The sequence below is a fragment of the Neomonachus schauinslandi genome, chromosome 15, assembly GCF_002201575.2.
Source record: "Neomonachus schauinslandi chromosome 15, ASM220157v2, whole genome shotgun sequence".
Lineage (NCBI taxonomy): Eukaryota > Metazoa > Chordata > Mammalia > Carnivora > Phocidae > Neomonachus > Neomonachus schauinslandi.
In genome coordinates this window covers 44,578,525-44,601,141 of record NC_058417.1, presented here as the reverse complement: position 1 = coordinate 44,601,141, position 22,617 = coordinate 44,578,525, and the positions used below count along the sequence as shown (strand labels likewise).

Here is a 22,617-nt window from a genome sequence, read left to right as displayed (position 1 = left end):
TCCCATTTTTCAAAGCAGTACTCCCACGATTTCTAATGCAAATGGTCTAGGGACCACACAGTGAGAAACATTGTCCATAAGCATTTTACATAGGTGAAGATTTTACAATAGTATTGTAGTCACAAATTTGATCTCCCTCTTTTTTCTTCTTTTTTCCGTGTGTGAATGTGTGTGTGTTGGAGAAGGTACATAAAATTACAAGTATCAATTACTCAACATCTATATGCCAGGCTGTGTATATAGGTCTCACTTCATTCTAACAGTAACCGTGTGAAGGTAAGTTACCACGTTTTTGTATCAGAGGAAACCAAAGAAAGCATAAATTAACGAACATACTCTGTATAACACAACGAGAAAGAGGCAATGCTGGGATTCAGCTTTAGTTTAAGAGCAAAGCCCATTTATTTCCATTATACTTGAGGCATGGATGAGGAGGCTTTAAAGGTGGACCAATGGGCTCTTCACACTTGTTTCAATCCTACAAAAACACCACTGCCCATCCATTTAGTTCCTTGAAGCCAAACATACTAATACACTGTTATTCCAAGTGTCAAATTCATTTGCTTTTCCTTTTTAAGGATTTCATTTATTCACTCTAGAGACAGATGGAGAGAGAGAGAACAGGAACAGGGGAAGGAGCAGAAGGAGAGGGACAAGCAGACTCCGAGCTGAGCACAGAGCCCCAAGCAGGACTCAATCCTACGACCTTGAGATCACGACCCCACACTGAAACCAAGAGCCGGACGCTTAATCGACTGAGCCACCCAGGCACCCCTCATTTGCTTTTTCTATAATAAGGTATAAGTTTTTGTGTGTGAGAAAGGCTCCATATACAAATCTTCTAACCTGACAGAAACAAAACCACTTCATAAGAAAAATGTAAATAATTTGTTATTTTGGCCCCTTCTCCATTAAGGAACATTGTGGCAGTTTTGCAAACCTCCCCTAGTAGTGGTTGAATAGGGGCAGGAAGATAGGACTACTATATTTCAAAGAAATACATACAATGATACTACAGCTGCTATAAATAATCTTACTATAAATAAATACTACAATACTATAAATAATAGTTCTACTCTATATGAGTGACTTCCATTCAATCATGAAAATAATCAGTAAAATAGTTATTTTCTTACATACAAATTCTTAGGTTAAGTTTTTACAAAATCTAAAAAGAGACTTAATTATGTCATAAACCCAGCACATATAAATATCACAAAAGGACTCTTTATTTGATAAGACATGTTGACTTTTAGTTGCTCAATATATATATATACTGATAAAAGCTCTATCCTTGCGCTGTGAATTGTGTAAGACTGATGAATCACAGAACTGTACCCCTGAAACAAATAATACATTATATGTTAATTAAAAAAAAAAAAAAAGACTCTCTCCTTGACTAAACTTTGTCAGGCTCCTCTGAGCTCCTTCCCACTGTGACTCCTCCTTGAGCCTTATCCTGAAGCCTGCAGTCTAGCTCAGGAACAGCAGGGATCCTGGTAAGTCCGTTGAGTGAGAATCCCTCCACCCTCTTCGGATCACCCTGGCCAATTCAGCAAGAGTCCTGTTAAACTGGTCTTAGAAATAATACCCTTACCCTTGATGTCTCCCTCTTTGTAATTTTCCATCCACCTTGCTGCCCTCCTCACCTTGCTCTTTGGCTATAAATCCTTAGCTTTCTTTACTGCATTTAGTATTGAGCCCAGTTCTACACTAAGGTCTCTTTTCTCCATTGCAATAGTTCCTCAATATTACCTACTGTCCAGCTCTGGTTTTAACAATACTGACTGATGGCAACTGAAATTACATAAATTGAATTAAGTAACAACCCCTTAACATTCTGTACTTTTGGTCTGGAAAATTACAGGGACAGCAATGGAAGTAAGAGCCCCCTTTCTCTACTCCTGCCACTGGGTAAACCTTGGAATTTACAACAGCATAATCTTTAAACCATAAAACTAGAGAATCTGAATTAGAAACAGTAATGAGGTCCAGACCTAGTTTAATTAGTACTATCATTCCAAAGAGCTCAAAAGTCTTCATATACATTTTCTCATTTAACCTTAAAAAAATAGAGATTCTGGGGCTCCAGATTTAATGAGACAGAATCTCTGAAGTGAGGTTGATTAGGTAAATCTGGATACTCAGAGATCTGCATTTTCCAAAGAAGTATTCCAAGTATTCTAATGTGAGTGGTCTAGGGACCACATGGTGAGATATTTGGTAAGATACTTTGTACATATGGAAATTAAAATAGAAATATTTAACATTAGCAATGATGGAGCTTAGACTACTATATATATATGTAGTATATATATAGTATATATATATATACACACACTGTGTTTTTTACTATAATAAAATTCACTATATCTTGAATTCTAATATTTTTCCTAAAATTGCAAGATATTTACTCATGCTTCAGAATCCTGAGTACATTGCAATAAATCACTATGAAGTCTAAATCTCTATGCACTTTATATTTTCAAACTGGCTTTTCAATAGTTTTCTCAAGACTAATTTCCATTTTATCCAAGATAATATATGAGAAGAACAGTAACACTGATTCAATGTTTATTATGTATTAGGTTTTAAGAAATCTTATTCATTCTTCACAGGAACTCCGAGATTTTTTCTAACAATAAAATTCACTAAAGTATATCTTGAACTCCAGTACTTCCAAAAATTGCAAGATAATTATCATGTGAAAAATGTGTAAGTACACTAAACTGTATCAGAATATGTAGACTAATATTACGTATAGGCTGTTTTTAATGTCAAAATAGCTTTAAATCTTTTTACCAGGATGTATCATAAACAAGTCAATGATTCCTTTTTATCCATGATGAAAATAATATTTTGGCTACAGCTAGCATCTAAAGCATGTAAATTCGACTGCCACACAGTCATTCCAATCTATGTAGCAAATACTTTTTAAATCAGGGCCCCCCCCCAAAAAAAATTCCCAAAGACTAGCTAATAATCCATTGGATATCAGTATTTGAGGGTTACTCCTCAGAAAAGAAAAAGGGCTTACTTAAGGTAATTACACAAATTACTTGAAGATCACCTTCCAAAGGCTCAGAACTCATATTTAATATAGCTGATGGAAAGTCACCCAAATCTCTTCTAGAATTATAATAAATGTGGCTAACATTTATTGACTACTTATTCTTTGTCAGATACTGTCTCATGAACTTTATATGTACCAACTCATTCAGTTCTCATAATAGTCCTATTATTTCTACTTTAGAAATAAGGAAAGTGAAGTACAAAGACTTTCAGCAAATTTGCTTAAGTTTACACAGTTAAGAAATGGCAGTCAGGATCCATTTTGTTATACTGCCTCGTGAGACTTCAGATTTTACATGTGGTAAAAAATACAAACACTATAGAAAGGTACATAACAGAATTTGTCATCCCTCTCCCACTTTTGGGTTAGAGTTACTGTATCTCCACACCACCACCAAATGTATGTGCGGGCACGTGTGTGTGTGTGTGTTTGTCACACAAATGGATTACTAATTATTAGTGATAAATATTTAGATTTTAGTTTTTACTATACATATGTATAGAGACATACATACATACATGTTTCAAGCTTGTTCAAATTTATTTGTAAAATAAACTCTGTGCAAGGAAATTACTGTATCAAGGATTATGTACATTACAATTTTTTTAAAGATTTTATTTATTGGAGAGAGAGCGCGTGCACATGCAACCCGAGGTGAAATTATTGAATCGGAGGCTTAACCTACTGAGCCACCTAGGCACCCCTGTGCATTACAACTTTGATACACACTATCAAACTGCCCTACAAAAAGGTTGCAATGATTTATACCCTACTAAAAATGTGAATACTCAAAATTTAACTTTTACTAAACTTACAGTACAACAGTATAAATTCAGGTAAGTGTTGAATGAATGAACTATTGGTACTCCTAATTATCTATATTTTAAGAAGTATGCTTGAGGGGCTTTGGGATATTATGAAGAAGAACATCTTGAAAAGAGCACTGAGCAGGAATCTAGAGAACTGGGGCAATGCCATCACCACAGTAACAGGGGCCAACGGTGTCTCTGCATAATCTCCTCTGGATCTCCTCAGTGCACAGCAATATCCAACTACGTCAAATGAACCTTGAGGCCTGCCCAACCTTAGGTCTTCTAGTTTTCCTTCATTGCTTAGACCATTTGGCTATATCTTCTTTCCTTGGAATAAAAAAGTCTTAATTGATATACCAAATGGGTCGTCACCTACACTTGTGTGAAGGACTCAGATAAATATTTTAGGAGTACAAATGTTCTATGATAAAAATGATAGGAAAAGGTTAGTTATTCCTTCACTATATCTCACAAGATAAAACAAAAAAAGATTTTCTTTTCACCATTCTATTAACTTATCAGAACTTAAAGATAGATTTAAAGATCAGGAAAACACACAAGGTTAACGAACATAGCATACTTAGTCCCTCAGATGCCATTCTTTACACATTTGCCAACAAGATCTGATAAAAAGGTAAATCAGATCACATTACTTCCCATTCCGGCTCTGCTTAAAATCCGACAGTTAGGTTGCCTACCATGACCTAAAAACCCTGGTTTCTGCCTACCTCCTCAACTACTTTCTACTACCCTCCCCTCTGACTTACTCTGCTGCAACCACACTTGCCTTCTTCCCATTCCTTGGACATGCCAATGCTGCTTTCTGCTGTAGGACTTTTGTCCTAGCTGTTCCCTCTGCCTAGAGGGCTCTGATCCCAGATCTTCCCATGACTGGCTTCTTTCAGTTATTCACATCTCCGCCGTTCAAATACCTCCTCTTCTGACTCTCCCTGATGACTCCACAAAAAGAAATCCTACCTCCACTCCACTCTCCCTCTATCCCATTTCCTATTTCATCACCCTCATATTACTCGTCACTATCTAAAATTGTTCACCACTCTATTAAGTGCATCTAGAGCAGTGCTTGGCATATTATGGGTCCTAAACAAATATATGCTGAACAATTAGGTGAAAAGCACAGAAAAATAATAAACTACTTTGACTATAGCAAAGACAGGGTACTAAATATTAGAAAGTCAGAAAGAAAACAGAATAAGATAACTATTCTGGTCCTACTTAGTTTGGTTGGTGATATGAATACAAGGAATATAAGGTAATTGGAAGTTTAAATGTATGGAAATGGATAAATCAGTAAGTGCAGCCCTAATGGCTGGATTAAATTAATGCATTTTGTTAAAAACCATTCTCTGGAGGACATTTAACTTATGGGCAGCAAATCTTTCTCTATTCAACTTTCTTTTTAGTTATTCATAACAAAATATAATTACGAAAGGAAAGATAACTCATAAATCTACTAACTAAAGTTTTAAATTTAAATTTCAAAGTAATTTCATTCTAGGTTAAACCAAAAAATTCTCATCATCTGCTTCACTTAGCAGAAAACTGGCCACAGGAAAATGTTCATAGCATCCTTTTTCAGGAGACAGATTTCTCTCATTCAGAAATTTTAAAATGCATCCTCAATCTTTAAATTCTTAGGCCTTTGACAGTCTCTTTAACAAATAAAATTATTTGATAGCATCAAATGCTTCAAACACTAAAAAATTAAAACTGAATAGTTCACACATGTAATTAACCAAGTATACCTCTTATTACTGCTTCCCTGTCTCACCTCTGTGATATCAGGCATGTAATTGACTTTGTTATCAAATGTACTTATCTTTTAATAAAGTTCCCTATTTAAGTTGAGGCTTAAATTGGGATAGGTAAATGGGATAGGAACCTCAGGCAATCCAGTTCATTTCTGCAAGGAAACGGAACTTTTCTTGCTAACTCTTCCAAAGTGTGGTAAATGAAGAACATCACTTGATAGCCATCTTATATTTGGTTAATTATATTTTTAGTAATCAACAATATCTTAAACTTCAAGAAAAAGGGGAGATTTCTAAGCAAAGAAATTTTATTCAAGTCCAACCACATAAAATTTATCCTATTTTTAGATATCAGAGGGAATAAATATTTCAGTAAAATGTTACTAAGCTATTTTACTGATTTTTATTTAATGACCCAAGAATCAAAGTAGCCTTTGACTCAGTTATCTGAAGAAGCCTAAAAACAATAAATATAAAAATGCCTTATGCCTTGTGGAACTAAAGAATAAAGAAATATTATTGTTTTCACGAAAATTATAAACACTGTAAAAATTTTCATTCAAAATAGATGGAAGAGTCCAAAAATTCCATTTTCCCTTCTCTCCTTCTGTTTTCTTTTGAATTGTCAAATGATAATCAAACCTCCCCACTGTCTAGCTCAGTGCCAGACATATAGTAAGCAGTTAATGTATCCTTTTGGAATGACTTAATTTCTTGCCCCTAATCACTCATAACGCACCATTACCAGTCAACTTAATGATACCAGCTATATATTGATAATGTTAAAAGAAACCTAAGAAAGTGACCCAGGCTTACATATTTTCACACGTAAGTATCATTCAACATATTAAAATTTCTTCTCTGAAAAAGCTTAAAAGGACAAAAGTTCATTCAATAATTAAGACACAGTTTCACACCTAATCACTTGATCTGAATGGGTTATACATACTGTGAGATCATATTAAAGTCAGTGCAATCCACAACTTATGAATTATAGTTAATATCCCAAGAAGTTGGAGGAATGTACAATGGGAGAGGAAAATCCCTAAATCAGCTTTTAGAAATAGATGTGAAATACACAGATTAGGATTAAAAACAGAAAATATGACTGATGTACCTTTGCTGAACTATGAAGCTCTATTATCCTAAAATTACAATATCTCCATCTGTTAATCTGACATGAACAAGCTGATAAATGAAATCAGAACAACAGTGTATTCTGGCAAAACTAGAAGTTTCCCGAAAGCCTAGAAAAATATGTCCACAACAGATGGATCACTTAGAAAATAAATACATCAATTTGTCAAACAGAGTACTATTCTAATTCCCTAAATTGAAATCAGTAGGAGTTCCACTTTCCAAGAGTCTGTGACATTAGGAAGGCCAAAAAGGAAAAACCTAAAGATGCACATAAACATATCTGATATGACCTAAAGTGTCATACTGTTAGGTTTCCTGTTAAACATACTAAATTTAGGTAAAGTCCTTACCAGTTAACTTCTTCACAGGTTGGAGCCGAACACTGATAGACTGATGTGTGAGTAAGGGGGAGGATGGAAGAGAGCGAGACATGCCCTCCATAATCCGAATGTGCTGCATACCTTCACTCACTGGAAGTGGTGGAACGGCGTAGTCGGGCTCAAAAACACAGTCGCTTTCTGTGGAGATGCCACCTGTTAGGACAGAACAAAAGAGCTGATAAGAAAAGATTCCTTTTAAGATAATTCAGAACATCATATACCCATGTTGATTTTCACGGTGAAAAGCCAAATAAGATATTTTCAACACCTACATTCATGTCTATACTTACTGGATGGACACTTAACAGCAGGTTTAGCACTAGGAAATTGAACATGGATAAAACGAGGTTCCTCCTTATAAGGGGCTCACTGCCTCATGAATGATTCAGTCCCATAAAGAAATAATAATGGTACAATGCAGTAGGTGTTAAAATTGGAGCACTGGTCTTCAGTTTTTTTCCCTGATAAGAAACATAAAAGATATTCACCTGCTTGATAATCCAATATGTGCAATTGCTAGTAGGATCACTCTAACTCTATCTCTTACCCCCTTCTCTAAGAAAGTATGTGAAAATACAACTAGGTAAGACTGACATTATTATATGGTAATTTTGGGGGGGTAAGATTTTATTTATTTATTTGTCAGAGAGAGAGAGAGCACAAGCAGGGGGAGTGGCAGGCGGAAGGAGAAGCAGGCTCCCTGCTGAGCAAGGAGCCTGATGTGAGACTTGATCCTCAGGACCCCGGGATCATGACCCCAGCCGAAGGCAGACGCCCAACCGACTGAGTCACCCAGGCACCCTATATGGTGATCTTTTAATCTGCTTTGATATTTAAAAAGATTAAGTTATATGTTATGTATTTCCACCTATATACTGTTGACTTCTATTTCCAATAATGGCAGATTATCTACTTCAGACCAACTTTTCCTTAAGAAAAACTAGAACTGTACGTATGTTTTGCTTTTGTTTTTGTTTTTTTTTTAAAGATTTTATTAATTTATTTGAGAGAGAGTGAGAGAGAGCAGGGTCAGAGGGAGAAGCAGACTCCCCGCCGAGCAGGGAGCCCGATGCGGGACTCGATCCTGGGACCCCAAGATCATGACCTGAGCTGAAGGCAGTCGCTTAACCAACTGAGCCACCCAGGCGCCCTGTACGTATGTTTTAAAATCTTCCTGAAGGCATGGAAGAGTTAATAGCATGAGGAAGGATTACATAAAGAAAAAAGAAAAAAAAAAAAGACTGAAGCCTGGCATTTGGGGCTACTTTTTACTCAGTGGCATCTGAAAGGCTAAGAAGCTACTGACAGTTTTAAAGAGCTGGGAGGACAAACATTGAAATGCAGAGAAAAATCAAGATCCAGAGGGGAAGCTGGTAAAACTCCAACACTTCTGTTTGGAAGCCCAAACGGCTACACTCTAGGAGTTAAGTATGAACCAAAGCTAGTCTGGCCTTTTACAGGAATAAAGCTCGGCTCCAAACGTCTACCACAAAATTAAATTAAGGCGGTCTTGGATGGCCAACGCCCGCCAAAAACTAACGCAAATCTTCTTGGAGAAAACACTGGCACAGGCCTCAAATTACTTCCACAGTATTTCATACACAGTATCTGGCCCTTAACTGACAAAAACAAAGAGGTAAAACAGTATGCAAAAAGTAGATCAGAAAGACCGTTCAAAAGAGACGGTCTCACAAGGGATACAGACTGTGGAGTAATGAGGCACAGAATTTAAAAGTGGTATACTTAATTAACATCAGAAAGATTAATAATCTGAAATAAATTTAACCAAGGAGGTGAAAGACCCATACACTGAAAACTATAAGACACTGATGAGAGAAACTGAAGAGTAAGTGGAAAGATACCCTAAGTTCAAGGACTAGAAGAATGAGTATTGTTAAAATGTCCATACAACCCAGTCATCTATAGGTTCAGTGGAACCCCTTTCAAGATTCCGATAGCATTTTTTACAGAGGTAGAAAAAAGCAATTCTGAAATTTATATGACATCACAAAAGACCCTAAGTAACCACAGAAGTTCTGAGGGAGAGAAAAACAAAGTGGGAGGCATCACACTTCCTAATTTCAAAGTATATTACAAAGCTATAATAATCAAAAGAATTCGGTGGTAGCATAAAAAATTAAAAAAAAAAAAACACACAAACGAACAGAACAGAGAGTCTAGAAATAAACCCATACATATATGGTCAACTAATCTTTGACACACACACCAAGGATACACAATGGGGGAAATGAGAGTCTCTTGAATAAACAGCGCTGGGAAAACTGAAAAGACACATGCAAAAGAATGAAATTGGATCCCTATCTTACACTATATACAAAAATCAACTGAAAAATGGGTTAAAGACTTAAACGTAAGACCTGATACCATAAAACTCCTAGACAAAAAGGAGAAAAACTCCTTGAAATTGGTCTTGGCAATGATTTTTTGGATTTGATACCAAAAGCACAGGCAACAAAACCAAGTTAGTAGGAGAGACTACATCAAACGAAAAGGTTTCTGCCAGCAAAGGAAACTACTGACAAAATGAAAAAGCAACCTATGGAATTGGAGAAAATATTGCAAACCATACATCCTTAGGGGTTAATATCCAAAATACATAAGAAACTCATACTCAAGAGCAAAAAACAACCTAAGTATAAAATGGGCAAAAGATGTGAATGAACATTTTTCCAAAGTAGACACACAAACAGCCAACAGGTACACAAAAAGATGTTCAACATCACTAACCTTCAGGGAAATGCAAATCAAAACCACTATGAGGTATCACCTCACACCTGTTAGGACAGCTATTCTCAAAAAGTCAAAAGATAACAAGTGTTGGCAATGATGTGGAGAAAAGGGATCCCTTCTGTTGGTGGCAATGTAAACTGGTACAACCATTATGTAAAACAGCATGGAGGATCCTCAAAAAATTAAAAATAGAACTACCACATGATGGAACAATCCTACTTCTGAGTATATACCAAAAGGAAATAAAACTATCATCTCAAAGAGATATATGCACTCCTATGCTCACTGCAGCATTACTCACAGTAGCCATGATTTGGAAACAACCTCAGTGTCTGTCAAAAGATGAAGAAAATGTGATTTTACACACACACACACACACACAAATGTTATTTGTCCATAAGAGAGAAAGAAATTCTGCCGCTTATAACAACATGGATGAATCTGGAAATATTATACTAAGTCAACTAAGCCAGACAGAGAAAGACAAATACTGCATAATCTCACTTATATGTGGAATCTAAAAAATAAAGTCAAACTCACAGTAAAGAGAGGTGAATGGTGGTTACCTGGGCTAAGAGGATGGGGGAAAAAGAGAGATGTTCAATAATTAAGTTCTGGAGACCTAATGTACAGCATGATGACTATAGCTAATAATAATAATACACTGTACACTTGAAATTTCCTGAGTAGAACTCAAGTGTTCTCATACACACACAAAAAGGGTAATTGTGTGAAGTGATAGATATTAATTAGTGTTATGGTGGTAATCATTTCACAATGTATACATTTATCAAAATAACACGTTATATACCTTAAATATATACAATCTGTATTTCTCAATCATACCTCAATAAACCTGGGGGAAAAGAGTGGAAAATTTAAAAAAACAAGCACATGGTCTTACATGAAATGATGGTAATATGGCCTACACTGAGAAGTAAAATTAAAGCAAGTGTCTCACTTAAGGTTCCCAATTGTGTTATAGTTGTAATTTCATCATATGTAATTCTAAATCATTTAAAAAAACTACTGCAGTATATCATGCATTATAACATAACCAGTCTCTTATTAATGGCCACTTATGCAGCTCTTTCTATAGTATTTCTATAGATGATAAATATAGAATTAATGGGTCAAAGTGCTGAGAGTTTCCCCTGAGAAATACTGACTAAATGCTGTATTAAGTCTGTGTAGGGGAACGTGGGTGTCTCAGTCAGTTGAACGTCCTACTCTTGTTTTGGCTCAGATCATGATCTCATGGGTCATGAGAGATCAAGCCCCATGTGGGGCTCCATGCTCAGTGGGGAGTCTGCTTGAAGATTCTCTCCTTCTGCCCCTCCTCCCACTCGCTTTATATCTCTTGTGCTCTCTCAAATAAATAAATATATCTTTAAAAAAAAAGTCTGTGTCATGTTGCCTCTAAAAAAAGGGGGGGGGGAGTAGTATGCTTAATATTTGGAGAAAATAAAAATTTAGAATTCCAGCTAAGAATTAAAATTATGAAAATAAAAACTCAACAGGTGAATTGAAAAACAGATTAGACAGAGATGAAGAGATAATTAGTAAACTGGAAGGTAAAATGTTTGTGCATCAAAAGACACCATATCAAGAGTGTGAATGGGGATGCCTGGGTGGCTCAGACAGTTAAGCGTCTGCCTTTGCCTCAGGTCATGATCTCAGGGTTCTGGAATCAAGCCCCACATCCTTGGGCTCCCTGCTTAGTGGGGAGTCAGCTTCCTCTGTCCCTCCTCCACCCCGACTTGTACACATGCACTCTCGCTTTCAAAAAAAAAAAAAAAGTGTGAAAAGACAACACCTAGAATGGCAGCACATATGTGCAAATCATTTATCTGAAGAGAGTCTAGAATCCAGACTATATAAAGAACTCCTACAACTCAAGAACAAAATAACAATGCAATTCAAAAATAAGCAAAAGACTTGAAGAGACATTTCTCCAAAAAAGATATACAAATGGACAAAAAGCACATGAAAAGGTACTCGGCATCATTAATCATTATGGAACTATAAATCAGAGTCACAGGGAGATATCACTTTATACCCGGTAGGATAGCAATTTAAAAAAAAAAAAAAAAAGACAAAAAAGTGTTACTGAGAATGTAGAGAAGTTAGTTAGAATCCTAATACATTGCTGGTGGGAATATAAGATGGTATAGCTGCTGTGTAAAACAGTTGCTGTTCCTCAAAAAGTTAAATACAGAATAACCCAGCCATCTGACTTCTGTGTATATACCCAAAAGCAATGAAAACAAGTTTCAAGCAAAAACCTGAACATGAATGTTCATAGCAACAGTATTCACGATATCCAAAAGTGGAAACAACTAAAATGTTATGAACTGGTGAATGGATAAACAAAATGTGGCATCTTTATATAATCGAATATTATTTAGCAATAAAAAGAAGCTAGCCTGATTCATGCTACAATACTGATAAACCTTGAAAACATTACGTTTAAGTGAAAAAAAACAGACACAAATGTTCACATGTATGATTCCATTTATATGAAATGTTCAGAACAGGCAAATCTAGAGAAAAAGTATACTATGATTGCCAGGGACTACAAAGAGGGAGGAGTGAAGAGTGACTGCTTACTAGGTATAGGATTTCCTTTTGGAGTGATGAATGCAGTAATGTTTGCGCATTATAAATGTATTAAAAGCCACCAAATTGTACATTTTTAAATGGTGAACTTTACCTCAATAAAAAAATTTTATGTAGATATTTACCACCAACTCACGTATTTATTCAAACCAGACGCCTAGTAAACCATTGCTAATTTCTTCCTGACACATCCCTTCGCAACAAATGCGTTAGAAGTTCTACAGATTTTATCAGTATAAACAGATTTCAAATCAGCTATGCTCTTTCCATTTCTCCTACCATTACCATAGTCCAGATCACTATTATTTTCCCCCAAAGTTCTGTTGATAGAAATACAGAATTTCTTCCTCATCCTTGGAGCTTAGAAATTTTACCAAGATTTGTCTTAACTTTTTTCTTCTCATTAGTCTCTGGGTCCTTTCTTTTACTATGTTGACTAATTCTTCTCTCCCAGCTAATCTTTTTTCTCTCTCTGGAACTATGATCAGATGGATACAGTATCTCCTAGACATATTTTTCAAGTCTCTTTCTCACATAATAGATTTCTAATCTTTGGGCATTCATGAACAGACTTGAGACTGAATTATATGGAATTACAGTATTTTACAGGTTTACACACAAAGAGTCATGCCATTAATGTAATTCCCTAATGGAGGAATCCTTTTGTTGAGAAAAATCAGCATTAGATTTTTAAAAAGCAATATATCTAGAAGAATGCATGTGATTTAGTGAAGCATCTCTCTTCACTTGAAATGTTCCAATATTAAAACTTGGCTGATAATTTTAGAATCTAATAATACTCCTTAAGGAATAATACTGCAATTAGTCCAGTCTGGATGTCCTAGTTTACTTTTCTGCTTAAAAATATTTTCCTCCATCTTCTTTGTCCTATAAATTGTGCTTGAACTCATTGTAGCTAAAGAGGAAAAAACTAAAAATATATGTTTCAAGTAAAGAAAAGTACTGGTAACTATTTACAGAATTTAGCTATATTAGCCAGTTTTTCTTGGTTAAGTAGCAACCTCAAAATCTCAGTAGTCTACAACACTTACTTTTCTCATGAGTCTGCAGATTCACTGTGGGTCAGCTGAGCTAAGCTGGGCTATCAGGTTCAGAACTACTCCGATGGGTCTTCAGTATTGGGCCTAGCCACTGAAGAGGCAATGAATATGTGGGGCTGCTCTTCTCATGGTAGACCACAACAGTGTAGGAGGCCAAGTCAAACCAGAGGAGCATATTTAAGACCTCTGTTCACTGACATTCCACTTGGCCCATATCAGTGGGAACTACTGAAAAGTTGCATAGCAAAAGGAATGGATGTCTAATTTTGTAACAGGAAGGAAGTGAAACTGGGAATCCAATTTACCAAGCACGTAGGATGATATTTATTGGTATTCCAAATTACTCATCTTCATCTTCTACTTTTTTTCCTGCCACTTTTCCTGCTTCAATTAACCAAATAAAAGTTACTGAAATAATGTGATGAAAATATGGCAGAGTAAAATAAACTGCTAAAAAAATTCAGTTAGGTTGGACACATGGTGATTAAATTTTCAAAAACTGGGAGCCTGGGTGGCTCAGTCGTTAAGCGTCTGTCTTCGGCTCAGGTCATGATCCTGGAGTCCCAGGATCCAGTCCCGCATCGGCTCCCTGCTCGGCAGGAAGCCTGCTTCTCCCTCTCCCACTCCCCCTGCTTGTGTTCCCTCTCTTGCTGCTCTCTCTCTCTCTGTCAAATAAAATATTCAAAAAAATTTTTCAAAAACTGAACTAAGAAAGCACAAGGACATCAAGTAGATGGACACTAAAGAAGTGTTAGGAGTTAATTACAATTCAATGAAAATTTCAGTCATCACTAAGCTTCTTATTTAATATAGATGATTATCAGATATTAAAGTTCAAGTTAATAAATTCTTTAGCCTAAAGCAATACTTATTCTACAGAATGGCCTTCTAATTTTTCACATTACATGAACAACCACAAATAAAACTTACAAATCCAAGCCTCCAGCATACTTCACTAAACTATACACATGATTCGTGAATTTTTCAGTTTATATATTATACTTTAATAAAAATTTATTTTTAAAAAGCATAGTGAAAAATAGCCCCTAAAGTCTCAAAGGGCTTTTACATGTTTCAGAAACAAAGGGTGTTTGCCTAAATTACTCCAAACATCCTTTTAACTCAAGGCTTATATCACTCTGTAACTTGGCAATATTCTCAAAACAGATCCATACATTAGGAAACAGACATAGAGAAGTATAATAGCTCGTACAGGATCATATAGTCAGACATCATGACTGCCTCTGTAGAAAATTCTAAAGAATCTATAAAAAAGCTACTACAATAAAATAAGCGGGTTAGGCAAATTCAAAGGTTAAAGAGTCAAAGTAAAAAAAAATCAAGTGTCTTTGTACATACTAGCAATAAGCACTTGGAAAATAAAAATTTTTAAAACTATACCATCAAAATAGCATCATTATGAACAATGAAATTAATCAGGAATAAATCTGACAAAATAAATAAAATAGTACAATATTTGTATGCTAAGAACTATAAAACACTGATGAAAAAAACCAAAGATCTAAATGGAAAGATATAATGTGTTCATGGATCTGAAGATGCCCATCATTATGATGTCTATTCTCCTCAAAGTGATCTATAGATTTGAAGCAATTCCAATGAAAATCCAGCAGGCAGTATTTTGGTGAAAATCAACAAGCTCATTTTATTTTTTTTTGAATTATTTATTTATTTATTTATTCATTTATTCATTTTTAAAGATTTTAAGTAATCCTTACACCCAACATGGGGCTTGAACTCATAACCCCAAGATCAAGAGTCACATGCTCTACTAACTGAGCCAGCCATGTGCCCGATTTTAAACTTTATATATAAAAATTTAAAAAACAAAGACAAAACAATTTTGAGCAAGGAAAAGCAAACTTTGAAGTCTCACAGTACCTAATTTCAAGACTAATTGTAAAGTCAGAGTAATCCAGAGAGTATGTGGTAATGGCAAAAGAATGGACATGCAATCAATGGAACAGACTACAGAGTCCAGAAAAAGACTCACACAAATACAGTCAACTAATTTTTTTTCCTTTTCTTTTCTTTTTTTCTTTCTTTTTTTTTAGAGAGGGAAAGGGGGAGGAGTAGAGGGAGCGGAAGAGAGAGAGAATCCCAAGCAGGCTCCACGCCCAGCACGGAGCCCAACACAGGGCTCAATCTCACAACCCTGAGATCACAACCTGAGCCCAAATCAAGAGTTGGATGAGTAACTGATTGAGCCATGCAGGCACCCCCTCGTCAACTACTTTTTGACAAAAGTGTATGGGCAATCCAATGTTTAAAGGATAATCTTTTCAACAAATAGCTTTGGAACAAATGGATATCCATACACAAAAAACAAACCTTTACCTAAACCTTTACCACATACAAAAATCATGTTGAAATGGATCATAGACCTTAATGTAAAACCTAAAACTATAAAACTTCTAGAAGAAAACACAGGAGAAAATCTGGATGAACTTGTGTCAGGCAAAGATTTATTACAATGGACCCAAAAAAGATGAACTATATAAGAAGAATTGTTAAGTTGGAATTCATATTTAACATTTCTACTCTTCAAAAAGACACTGGAACTGGAGGGTATTAAGCTGAGCAAAATAAGTCAATCAGAGAAAGACATGTATCATATGACCTCACTGATATGAGGAATTCTTAATCTCAGGAAACAAACTGAGGGTTGCTGGAGCGGTGGGGGGTGGGAGGGATGGGGTGGCTGGGTGATGGACATTGGGGAGGGCATGTGCTCTGGTGAGCGCTGTGAATTGTGTAAGACTGTTGAATCACAGACCTGTACCTCTGAAACAAGTAATAAATTATATGTTTAAAAAAAAAAAAGAAGAAGAAGAAGATAGCAGGAAGGGAAAACTGAAGGGGGGGAATCGGAGGAGGAGACAAATCATGAGAGCCTATGGACTCTGAGAAACAAACTGAGGGTTCTAGAGGGGAGGGGGTTGGGGGGATGGGTTAGCCTGGTGATGGGTTTTTTTTTTTTTTTTAAAGATTTTATTTATTTATTCGACATAGAGAGACACAGCGAGAGAGGGAACACAAGCAGGGGGAGTGGGAGAGGAAGAAGCAGGCTTCCCGCTGAGCAGGGAGCCCAGTGCGGGGCCCAATCCCAGGACCCTGGGATCATGACCTGAGCCAAAGGCAGACGCTCAATGACTGAGCCACCCAGGCGCCCCTGGTGATGGGTATTAATGAGGTCACGTACTGCCTAGAGCACTGAGTATTATATGCAAACAATGAATCATGGAACACTACATCAAAAACTAATGATGTAATGTATGGTGATTAACATAACAATAAAATAAAAGACACTGTTACAAAATGAAAAAAAACCAGTACCAACTGAAAGAATACATCTGTAAAACACATATATGATAAAGGACTGGTATTTAGAATATAAGTAGGACTCTTAACTCAGTAACAAGAAACTACTCCAATTAAAAAAGTTGGCAAAAGATTTGAACAGACATTTCGTTAAGAGATATGGATGTCTGATAAACACATGAAAAATACTCAACATCACTAATCATTAGGGAAATGCAAATTAGGAGATGTCACTATATACCTAGTGAAATGGCTAAAATTAAAAAACAAAATGCTGACAAACCAAGTACTGGGAAGAATGAACTAGAACTCTTATATACTAGTGTTGAGAACATAAAATGGTATACAATGCTGGGGAACACTCTGGTAGTTTAAATATAAACTTACCATACAACCTAGGAATCCAATACCTAGAAATCTACCCAAAAGAAATGAAGACACATTGACCCCACCCACACACCATCACCACAAACGCACAAATAGCAGACTAATTCATAAGTTCCAAAACCTGGAAACTAGCCATATGTCCATCAACTGGTGAATGGATAAACAAATTGTAGGACATACATACAATGGAACATTATTCAGCAGTAAAATAAACTACTCACATATGCAAAATGAAAAAAAATCTAAAAAGATAGATGAATCTCAAAAGCATTAAAGTATAAGAAGCCAGAGTTGAAAGACTACATACTTTATGGTTTCATTTATAGAATATTATGAAAACTACTATAGTAACAGGAAGCAGATCATTAGCTGACAGGGATTGGGGTAGCAGAAAGGGACTGACTACAAAAGGGTATGATGGAACTTTTTTTTTTTGAAGATTTTATTTATTTATTTGACAGAGAGAGACACAGAGAGAGAGGGAGCACAAGCAGGGGGAGTGGGAGAGGGAGAAGCAGGCTTCCCGTGGAGCAGGGAGCCCGATGTGGGACTCGATCCCAGGACCCCGGGATCATGACCTGCAGAAGCTTAACCACTGAGCCACCCAGGCGCCCCTGTGATGGAGCTTTTACATGATGATGGAAATGAGCTATATTTGATTTTAGTGATAGCTACATGGCCATATATGTTTGCAAAAACTCATGGTACTGTATATTTAAGAGGGGCAAATTTTAACTATATATAAATTGAACTTCAACAAACTGACTTTAAAAAACCCTACAGTACTTTGTGATAATATACTGACTGTATAGTTATGTTTTGTAAACTTTTCTGATTGCATGCTTTATTTCACTAAAGTTTTTTTTAAAAGTATACTGAAAAAATAATAGCATAGATGATAAACTAGCCCCTACAACAAGTGCAGATATGTGAAAGATTACATACTTAATAACAATGCATAATTGGTCAAAGGGCTTTCAAATATTTTCTACAACAAAGGGATTTGCCCTAAACTATTCCTAATGACCTTTCAAGGCAAGATTTATATCACTCTGAGTCTGTAACATTCTCACAAGTTCATGTATTAATCAACAAGGAGGCAGAGGAAGTTTAATAACTAATATAGGATCGTGTAGTCAATTAGCAGCAGAATACAGAACTCAAAATCCTTACCATAGTCTATAAGGCCTCCCACAATCTGGCTCCACCTACTTAATTCTCTGATGCCATCACTTTCCACTTTCCCCCTCAATACGCAATGCTTCAGTCACACTGAACTTCCAGTTCTTTGCTTTGGCCAAATGCATTCTCAACTTCAGGCCTTTGCCTGTTTTTTTCCTGCCTAAAATGCTCACTCCCAGTACCTCTACAAAGCTGGCTTTCCTTCATCTGAAAACGTCCTGGCTCAAATGTTCCCTCCTCAGAAAGGCCTACCAGGACTAACCTAGAGTTACCATTTACTCGTTTCCTCATGTCTCATTCTCTATCACACAATCCTATTTTATTTTCTTGATAGCACTTACCATGACCTGAAATTACCTGGTTCTTTTATTTGTCTCACTCCTCTAGAATGAAAGCATCATAATAGTAGAAATGTTCTTTGGCTTATTTATTGCTCCTGTCCCTTGGCCTGATTGAGACCTGGGTACTGGGGTCGCCCTTAGGTGGATAGGGGTGGCATAGCTGACTCAGGCTCCCAGTCTTCTGTGGGGGCCCAGCTCTGGCCCTTCCATCTGCCTGGATGCTCTGCCCTAAGGTCTCTTGTAAGTGTTTCTTCTTACCATCCTGATCTTAGTACAGCAAGAATATCTCTCCATACAGAGGCTTTACTGCACTGGGTAGGATCTCCAGACACAGATGAAGAAAAGGAGTGATAGCAGATATCAGAGAGGGAATGCTTTCAGCTTTTCACTACAGTAGTCTGCATAAATGAGATGCAAATAGAAGGGAATCTTAATGAGATAGACTCTATGAATGTAATCTATGTGGAAAAGCCTTCAGAAGGAGCACTAATCTTATTTTGCAGGAGAATTCATGAAGGAGAAACAAATCACAAATGTAAGAATTCTAAGAAAGCCTTCAGTAACCATTATTTTCTTCAGAGACATGTGAGAATTAAAATGAAGTGTTCTTCAAATAATATCAGAGCAGAAAAGCATCTGGTTGGTCTACAGTCATCCCCAAAATACACATGAGATTTCACATTGGAGACAAACTTTATTAATGTAAACAGTGTGGAAAATTCTTCAGAAACATCTCTAGTCTTGTGGTGCACAAGAGAATACATACTGGGCAGAAACTATGAACACAAAAACTACGAGAAAGCCTTCAGCAGGATCACTCACTTTACTTCTTACCAGAGCATCCACACTGGGGAGAAACTCTACAAATACAAATGACTGAGAAAAAGCCTTCAGTAGGAACAGTAAGCTCACAAGGCCTATGTGAATACACACAGAGGAGAAACACCATGACTGTGATGAATTCAGAAAAGTCTTCTATAGAAACACACTTACCAAACACATGTAAGTACATCCTGGGAAGAAAGTCTATGAATGCAATGACTGTGAAGAAGTTTTTAGAAGACACTCATCCCATGGGAAAAATGTGAGCGCACACCTTGAAGAGAAGCCTTATATATGTAATGAATGTGGGAAAGGCTTCAATGATCCCTCTTGCCTTTACAGACATGAGAATTCACACTGGAGAGAAATCTATGAATGTGGGAAAGCCTTCAAATTTTCCTTTGTTCTACATAAGAGAATTAATCAAAGAAACAAATTGTATGGGTGTTTTATAAGTATCAGTAAGGCTATATATCTGAAAAACACGATTAGGTTCCCGTTCCAGGAAAGATGGAATAAGCATATTCCACTTTTACCCTCCCACTGAATGCACCTTAAAACCCTTGAAAGAATGCAGAGAGCTCACTTCCAGCTTCCTTATAGGACTACAGAGCACTTCGCTGCCCCATACCTTACCATTACATTACTACTTACCACAGCTCATTTTACCAAGAACACCATGTCTACCTTTCAGCAGAAACTTACAAGCCAACCAAAAGGCAAAAAATACAATTTGAAGAGACAGAACACGCATCAAATCAGACCCAGATATGGCAGAGATGTTGGAATTAACAATCTATGAATTTAAAAAAATGAAATACTTAGATATAATTCTAACAAAATATGTACAAGAACTATATGAGGAAAGCTACAAAACTCTGATGAAAGGAATTCAAAAAGATCTAAATAGATGGAAAGATATTCCATGTTCATGGATAAAAGAATTAATGTTGTCAAAATGTCAGTTTTTCCCAAACTGATCTGACAGATTCAAAGGAACCCCTATCAAATCCCAGGAGGTTATTTTGTTGAGTTTGACAAACTGATGCTAAAGTTTATATGCAGAGGCAAAAGATCCAAAAATTCAACTCAATATTTGAAGAAGAAGAATAAAGCCAGGGAATAGACATTACTGAACTTCAAAACCTACTACAAAGCCACAGTAATCAAGGCAGTGTCACAGTAGTGAAAGAACAGACAAATAGATCAATACAAGAAAATGGAGAGCCCAGAATTAGACCCACAAAACTATGTCAACTGATCTTTGACAAAGGAGCGCAATACACTGGAGAAAAGACAGTCTTTTCAACAAATGGTGCTGGGAGAACTAGACATCCACATTCAAAAAAATGAATCTAGACACAGACCTTATACCCTTCACAAAAAATTAACTCAAAATGGATTGTATACCTAAATGTAGTAAACTCCTAGAGGATAACATAGGAGAAAAAGTAGATGACCTTGGGAATGGCAGTGACTTTTTACATACAACCCAAAAAGCATGATCCATGAAAGACATAAGAAGCTAGACTTCATTAAAATTTAAAACTTCAGGGGCGCCTGCATGGCTCAGTAGTTAAGCGTCTGCCTTCGGCTCAGGTCATGATCCCAGGGTCCTGGGATCGAGCCCCGCATCAGATTCCCTGCTCCATGGGAAGCCTGCTTCTCCCTCTCCCACTCCCCCTGTTTGTGTTCCTTCTCTCGCTGTGTCTCTCTCTCTCTAATAAATAAATAAAATCTTTTTTAAAAATTTAATTAAAAAAATAAAAATAAAAATTTAAAACTTCAGCTCTGCAAAAGGCACATGTAATAAAGGGCCATTATCCAAAATACACAAACTCAACAACAAGAAGATGAAAAACACAGGTAAAACAAGGATAAAAGATCTGAACAGACAACTTACTAAAGAAGATATCTAGATGGCAAATAAGCACAGGAAAAGCTGTTCAATATTATATGTTACCAGAGAATTACAAATTAAAACAACAATAAGATGCCACTACATACCTACTAAAATAGTCGAAATCCCAAACACTGACAACAACAAATACTGACACGGATATAGAGCAATAGGAACTTTCATTCATTGCTGGTGGGAATGCAAAATGGCATAGCCACTTTGAAAGACAGTGTGGCAGTTTCTTACAAAACTAAACATACTCTTATCTTACAATTCAGCAATTGTGCTCCTTGGTATATACCCAAATGAGTTGAAAATATATTCACACAAAAACCTGCACATGGATGTTTATAGCAGCTTTATCCATAATTGTCAAAACTTGGAAACAACCAAGATGTCCTTCAGTAGATGATGGTAAATAAACTGTGGCAGATCCAGGCAACAGAATATTATTCAGCACTAAAAAGAAAAGAGCTATCAAGCCATGAGAAGACACTGGGGAACCCTACATGCACACTACTAAGTGAAAGAAGCTAACTGGAAAATGGGACATACTATATAATTCCAATAGTATGACATTCTGGAAAAAACAAAACTATGGAAACAGTAAAAAGATTAGTGGTTTCCAGGGATATTGGGCGGGGGGGAGGAATAGGCAGAGCATAGAGGATTTTTAGGGCAGTGAAACTATGATATTATAAGGGTAGACACATGTCAGTATATATCTGTCAAAACCCATAAAATGTACAACATCAAGAGTGAGCCCTACAGTAAACTACGGACTTTGGGCGACATGATATGTTAAGGTAGGGTCATCTATTACAAACAAATGTACCAGTCTGGTGAGGGATGCTGATAATAGGAGAGGCTACACACATGTGAGTCCAAGAGTCATCTGGGAACTCTTTGTACTTTCCACTCAGTTTTGCTATAAACCTAAAACTACTCTAAAATATACAATCTATTTTTAGAAATTTTAAGTGCACAAACAAAACAAATTAACAAAAAGAATGCATAGAGTAGCTATCTGAGGAC

The 22,617-nt window shown here is 36.4% G+C and overlaps 1 protein-coding gene across 2 annotated transcripts in view; it reads right to left on the bottom strand.

The window, feature by feature from the left end:
- Positions 1-22,617, bottom strand: part of TANC2 (tetratricopeptide repeat, ankyrin repeat and coiled-coil containing 2) — a 297,008-nt gene that overhangs the window by 216,296 nt on the left and 58,095 nt on the right. Inside the window, exon 3 of one of the 2 annotated variants that reach the window (XM_044921763.1) lies at positions 7,148-7,330. In XM_044921763.1, coding sequence (XP_044777698.1) covers positions 7,148-7,330 — 183 coding nt within the window. The remainder of the gene's footprint in view (positions 1-7,147; positions 7,331-22,617) is intronic. The other variant, XM_021678492.2, reaches the window with a different exon arrangement.